We start from the raw sequence: 6,685 nt of genomic DNA on the forward strand, positions 1-6,685 counted from the left end.
CCTGACACGTCATGCACCTGACCTGAATTAAGGCCAAGATGGACCAAAGTTTCCAGCAAGTTGCCTGGCTACACCAGATTAGGTCTTATCCAAAATCCCTTAATGTTGTGATCAGCCAAAACCTGCCAACACTACCCATATTATTCTGACTCATGAAAGCTAGTCCGAAAAGTAGCTTCTTCATATTTTCCTGCTGGTAAGGACTAATGACATAAGATATCTCACAACGGCTGCCAATATTTGTTTAACATAACTTTTAAACCTAAAGAAGTTCACACTCCTGTTGGTTTAACAGTAAAGGTGTGAAGCAAATTGCAGACTGTATAAACCATTCAGTGGGTCCCATCTAGGATACATCTGGATAAAACATCGATCTGAGTAGAGATTTAAATCCTACTGATTTATGAACCTTTTACATGGACCTTACTCCTACAATTAAGGCCTTCTATTTTCTCTTTCTAGGCCCTAGTAAATGGAAACTCCTGGGTTGGATAGTAGGATCTGTCCACAAAATTGTCCACCTGATGCCAACATTCAAGAGGTGACTTCATGCCATAGGAAGGATTCCCTACATACCTAGACATTTCCCAAATTTTGGGTCTGCCAAAGAAAATTCAAACAAGTATATTTTGAATTTTTTTGCTAAATACATATCTAGAAAGACATGGCACTCCAACTAAGTTGATACCGACTATTTGATAAAAAAAAATAAAATTGATACAGCAATGAATTGCATGATCATTATATTACAAAGCAATAGTCAGAAAGCGCACCGCTGCATCGTCATATATGGATATGCTTGAAACGCTATCGCCCTCAAAGATGACTCCACCAAGGGAAGTAAAGCGTGTCTTCATAAGCTCTATCAACTTAGATGGCCTATACTGACAGAGAGAAAGACAACATTGAGAAATTTATCTTCTGAGTGATGAAATGAGTTGTTAGAAGCAAATCCCATACTTCTCAATCGTAGATCACTATGAAATCTTCTCAGCAATCACGTAAATGACAAAAACTACATTCTCAATGCAGGTGTTTCAGGTGACATGGCAACTCCTTAAGGCAATTATAAAAATCTCTCCTCTCCAGTAAATTGTCACTGAAAACATTAATACTTCAACAAAAAGGAAACCATAAAGGAAACTGAAACATAGGCATTCTTTCAGGTGAAAAAAATTCTTAATAAGGTAAATTACTTAGTAAAAGGCAAGGTTGCAGTTTCACTGCACCAAATGTTTTGCATATTGTTGAAGGTGGACACTATTTTCAGGAAACTAACTTATTTTTTCTTCAGAGCACTGCGAAAAACCACTATATTGGTGGCCTTTCATAAACTTGTGGCAGTAGCCACTGAACACGAAATTCTCACTTGCTTCATAATTTACTGGACATAGTTTATAAAATATTTCAAGAAATTGAGTAGCAATCGGTATATAGGCCATATGGTTTGTATGTCAGTCATATTGAATAAAGCAGTAAAAAGATGCATAAAGAATTGCAAGACAAGGGAAAGAAAAAGAAAGGGCTATTTATTCAGCTTTAAATAACTAACTCTTATGTATTTTAGGTATGGATTCCCCCCCCCCCCCTTGCCCTTTTGTTTATGTTTTTCACTATGATGAGTCCCATTAATCCACATTAGTGACATTCTATTAATTCCCCCAAAAGACAAAACCCTAAGACTGAAAGGAAGTAACATCCTCTTATCTATATTGTAATATCATATTAGTGTATGTCCATCTTGTATAAAGGTACTAGTTGCAGAGTTCCAAAAAAATTCTACTTTTTGACAATTTGTCTCGTTTTGACTCCAGCAGTACTTATCCAATCTCTGTGTCCCATTAAAGAAGCTTGCCAGTAATCTAGATAATTGGAAACTCTGTACTATGAATAACATTTTTCTGTTAACCCACTTGAGAAATCAGAGCTGAAATAAATGACTGGAAATTCATAGTGACCATGTGGTAAGAAAATCAGCACAAAAATCCCATCTCTTATAATTGCTTTTTTCTATGATTTGATAATAGAATATAGGATAGTAGTTAAGTTCCAGTAGGAACGTCAAAGAAAAGAGCTATGCACCTCCGACGCCATGCATCTAAAAAGGTATTATGCCTGCTTTTATGCCAAAGGCACGGGTCAGAAAGCCCGTCCGAAAACCGGAAATGCGGAGCGGAACGTACATAGCTGTTCCAGCGGAAATCTCATGCTTCCCAAACATCACGCATTTTTTAGAGTTCTATTTGGCGCCTAAATGGGCACCTGAGGAGACAACCCATTTATGGTTCCAGCCAAGAAGAACAGATAAGTCCAGTCTCAGTCAAGGTAGCAAAAGGGGGAAAAAAACTCATCTGTCTTAAAGTAAAAAGAAATATATATATATATGTGTGTGTGTGTGTCCTTAAAACAGTAATAATTCCACTAGACTCCGACAAGAACAAGACTCTGGTGGCATGGAATTCCATCACCGATAAAGATTAAAACAACCAGTTTCCCCCTACAAAATAAATAACAACATAACTTAAAGGCTCAAGTCCAGCCTCAGTCAAGGTAGCAAAAGGGGGAAAAAAACTCATCTGTCTTAAAGTAAAAAGACAGATGTGTGTGTGTGTGTGTGTATGTGTCCTTGAAACAGTAATAATTCCACTAGACTCCGACAAGAACAAGACTCTGGTGGCATGGAATTCCATCACCGATAAAGACTAAGACAACCAGTTTCCCCCTACAATAAATAAATAATAACATAACTTAAAGGCTCAAGATGCAAAGTTGACAAATATTTTGAATTTTGAATGCTACAAGACAGAATGAGATCTAAGGTACACTGCAACATCAATCCGCTACAAGATAGCATGAGATTTGAGGCACAATTCAACATCAAACTTCTTATCGTTGATAATGTTGCACCATACAATACAATACAATAAAATGGAACAGAAATCCGACTTACGAAACACCAAGGTTAAGAATGTCCTCAACCCAAATCTCGCCCTTTCCCTCGAATCCACATCTATTCTGTAGAAACCATAAAAATAAATCATCATAGTAGTTTCTCTGGATGCAACAACTAAACTTTATGAAGTGGATAAATCAGAAGATTAAACTTGGTCATATCCTAGAGAGTATGCTATAAATGAACCAGTTAGGACATTTTTCATCAGCAGAAATCGAGTATGGTGCCTCAAAGGTTTACATGATATTTGGATTATCAATACCGATTAGCATATGTGCCACGTTTCTGCAAAATCTGGCAGGCCTTATATCACTGACAACCTCCAAATACTTATATAAATTTCAGAAGCTTACAGGATTAAACTTCACCGCTGTAACTTGTTCAATATCATCTTCTGTTAGAATGCCAACCTCAACAAGTTCCATGAGCTCTTTCCGCGAGATATTCCACTCTTGTTCTCTCTGATCATTGATTATAAAGATATTAATGCAAACTTGTATCGTACCTCAAAATTATTGATCAGTTGTGCATGTATGAAGTTTTTCTAGAATGAATATCACAGTATACCCCCTTTAGCAGATTCCTTTCGATTATGCCTACTCGAAGGCCTTTTGAGCTCAATGCTGTAGCAAGGAATATACCCAAAGTACCGCCACAGATTAGTACATCAAATGCATCTACTGCTCTATCAGCCAGATCAGATTGGCTGAACAAACCAGGAATACAGGAAACCACTTCTCGTTGTTCTTGCAAAACTGCAAAAGAGTAATCCAGATTAGTTCACCGAAATACAGATTCTACATGTAGTATGTTGTTAGTATTCATTCAGTAATTAATAACACATCTGTGTTCAAATATTAAATAGAAAATTGGCTACTAGGTCTACCTGTTGGTGAAGAGCAAATATTAGACCATAATTGGTCCAACTTCTTTAAAGCATTATATGAAGATGCACCACCAGCACCACCCACTTCACCACTTACTGAAATGCTCTCCATTATCCTCTACAAGATTATAAAAACCATGCCTCAAATTTATGCAAGATTGAACATAACACCTTCAATGACTAGGGAAAATTTTAACATCAAAAGTACTATTGCCATCATGTGTTCGACGAATATTTTAAGTTAAACAAAGCATGGCACCTAGATAAAAGAAAAACAAAAAATTCCACAGTGGTCCTTTTGGCTTATGAGTACTTTTGTTTTCAGAAATCCTTCCCTTTTTTTTTTGGGAGAGGGGGGGTTCATACTAGCATTACTTGTGACATGCTAGTATTTATGATCTTTGCCACCACCCTTAGACCATATTATGGTTCAGTGTCTGTATGTTACAGCCAATACCCATGATCAATCTTTAGTCACTTCTTGCAACTCTAACCTTTAGGCTCTTCTTGTCAAATACAAGAAAAGCCGACGCTTTGGCCACAAAATATTTTGCAGTTTTCACTTCAAAGTTTCTTCTCCAGTGCCAGTCTAAATTAGTGCAAGAGCCCATTGAGCACAGGAATATCTGCCTGGTTCCAGTTGGAAAGTGCTTTGAGGCCCACACAAACCAGCCCCAGTTTATCCATTCAATTGAAGAAGACTGTTTGTGAAGGATGTCTATAGGCTCGAAAAGAAAGGACCTAATCCCTGAGTTTATGACGCCACAAGAAAGATAAGCGTGTGTCTTGGTTTTTGCGCTTTCCTGTTAATCTCAGATTCATAATAGACTTATTTGAGCCCTCCATTCTGTTTCAATCGGTATTGGAAATGCAGGAAAATATTTTCAATTCCCCACTTGGCACAATTATCATGATTCAAATAAAGTGAAGTTCAACTTTTCCTTTACAAAATATTACAAGTTTGTTGTGCTGCTTTATTTCTAATATTATTTGCGTCGGAATAGGTCGCTTTCCCATCATCTTTTGATTCCTCGCAGCCGACAACTCTGAGTGTTTCACCCCCAATTTCGCTTATTAATCAGAATTGCAGTGAAGAATAAGATATAAACAAAATACCACCATTAGAGATACTAAATGGAAATCTAAATATGGTTGGTATGAAACACGAAAGAAGCCATGAACAGCTCAGAAAAAAAAAATCTAAAAATGAAGAGGCGAAATTCAATCAGAAAAAGAAACAGAGAGGAAGAGAGAATATCAAATGGAGTACTTGGGTTCTAGAAGGAAGCGCTTCTGTTCGCAGAGAGCCGTTAATTTGTGCTCTCCCTCGTCTTTTGAATGGAGTTGCAGTAGAGAAGTTATAGAAACCATGAATAAAGGTTTGCTGTTGAAGCTGCATCACCGACATGGCTTCGAGGCTGACCTCTTCTTAGTTCTAACTCTTCCCTCTGTTGTCCCAAACTCGAATAGAGAAGGCCGGGAAGCTTAACTCATCATAATCCACAGATGAAAATACGAGAATATGGATATACGGAACGGAACAGAGGCTAAATGTGCGTTTAAGCATTCGACACGTTAACGACCTGACCACTACAAAGTCACACTAATGGTGTAAGTTTGGACCTGTCGGCCCGAGCCCGTCCTGATCCCGAACGGAAACTGGATTGGATTTTTCAACCCTTTTCAGGCCTGGAGTCAGGATCGGGCTGGGTCAGAGCTGAGGTCTTGGGCTAAGCCCAGCTAGGCCCGGCTTTGTGTTAGGTTATGCTTTACAATTTATTTATTATATTTTAGAATTTTTTATTTAATTATCTATTGATTTATCAAAAAAAAAAAAATTTTTTTTATTTATCTATTGAACAAAAGTGTTTAAACTTTTAAGATTGGACTAAGTTTTTTAACCCAAAGAAAAATCTAATAATCAATTGAATATGAAACAAATCAATACCCAATCACATGAGACTAGTCAATCAAGGCCAACCAGGTCCTAACAAAAATCAGGGTTAATCAAGGCCAACCTGGCACGATCAGGGTTACTCAGGGCCAGACTGAGATGGGCTGAGCCCAGCAGAGTTGGGCCTATCTCAGCCCGACCTAGGGCCGGGTTGGGCTTGAGTTAAGCTAAGAGGAATCAGGATTGCATTAGTGTTTTAAAAAACCCAGCCCAACCTGGCCTGTTTCACTCCTACTCACTATTCACACTTTCCCGTCTTTTACCTTTGAAGTATAGTCGTTGGCATCTGTATAGAGGATTGGTTAGTAAATATATGGCGCCATTCAACAACCGTCGAATCCCAGTATATTCACAACTCTGCTCCTAATCTACTTCTACCGTGCACCGGCACCATACATTATTGTCTTCTTACATATATACATGAAGAAATGACAAAAGCTTTCTTATTTCTTGCTTAAGCCTGGGCTTGAGGTGTCTTCTCTATTAATTGGATTTGTCATGCTTCGTTTCAAGCAAGGATTCAAAAAATGGACGAGGAATTATGATCCAGATGGATCGGATCAGAATCAGAATGGATCAGTCTAGACTCCCGATATTGATATATTCTTGGAAGCGAGGGATTTCCCATACAAGAATTGGATGAGCCAGATCGGCCAGACTTGGGATCAGCATCGGCAGATTCTGATCCCAAATTCTTGAAACGGTGTCTGTCTCTATTAATCAGCCAAACTTGGTCTCGAGCGCTGTCAATGGTAATTCTGGTAATTCTTCCGCTATCCATTGGGGGTAGTTCATTGGGTTTGGAGGACAGGAGGCTTAGATCCCAGTTCTTAACTTCTTTACAATCCGTTTTGAACTATGCTTGCAGCCATTTCTGAGAGAAAGAGAGAAG

At 38.2% G+C, this 6,685-nt stretch overlaps 1 protein-coding gene across 3 annotated transcripts in view; it reads right to left on the reverse strand.

Annotated features, from left to right (window-relative positions):
* The window catches only part of LOC122644234, a 36,700-nt gene extending 31,373 nt beyond the window's left edge, over positions 1-5,327 (reverse strand). For all 3 annotated transcript variants that reach the window (XM_043837857.1, XM_043837855.1, XM_043837858.1), the window contains exons 1-6: positions 5,110-5,327; positions 3,840-3,957; positions 3,521-3,708; positions 3,307-3,414; positions 2,951-3,015; positions 774-879 (exon numbers count right to left, since the gene is read on the reverse strand). In XM_043837857.1, coding sequence (XP_043693792.1) covers positions 774-879; positions 2,951-3,015; positions 3,307-3,414; positions 3,521-3,708; positions 3,840-3,957; positions 5,110-5,247 — 723 coding nt within the window. In that variant the 5' untranslated portion in view covers positions 5,248-5,327. The remainder of the gene's footprint in view (positions 1-773; positions 880-2,950; positions 3,016-3,306; positions 3,415-3,520; positions 3,709-3,839; positions 3,958-5,109) is intronic.
* Positions 5,328-6,685: the final 1,358 nt, after the last annotated feature.

The sequence above is a fragment of the Telopea speciosissima genome, chromosome 10 (assembly GCF_018873765.1).
Source record: "Telopea speciosissima isolate NSW1024214 ecotype Mountain lineage chromosome 10, Tspe_v1, whole genome shotgun sequence".
Taxonomy (NCBI): Eukaryota; Viridiplantae; Streptophyta; class Magnoliopsida; order Proteales; family Proteaceae; genus Telopea; species Telopea speciosissima.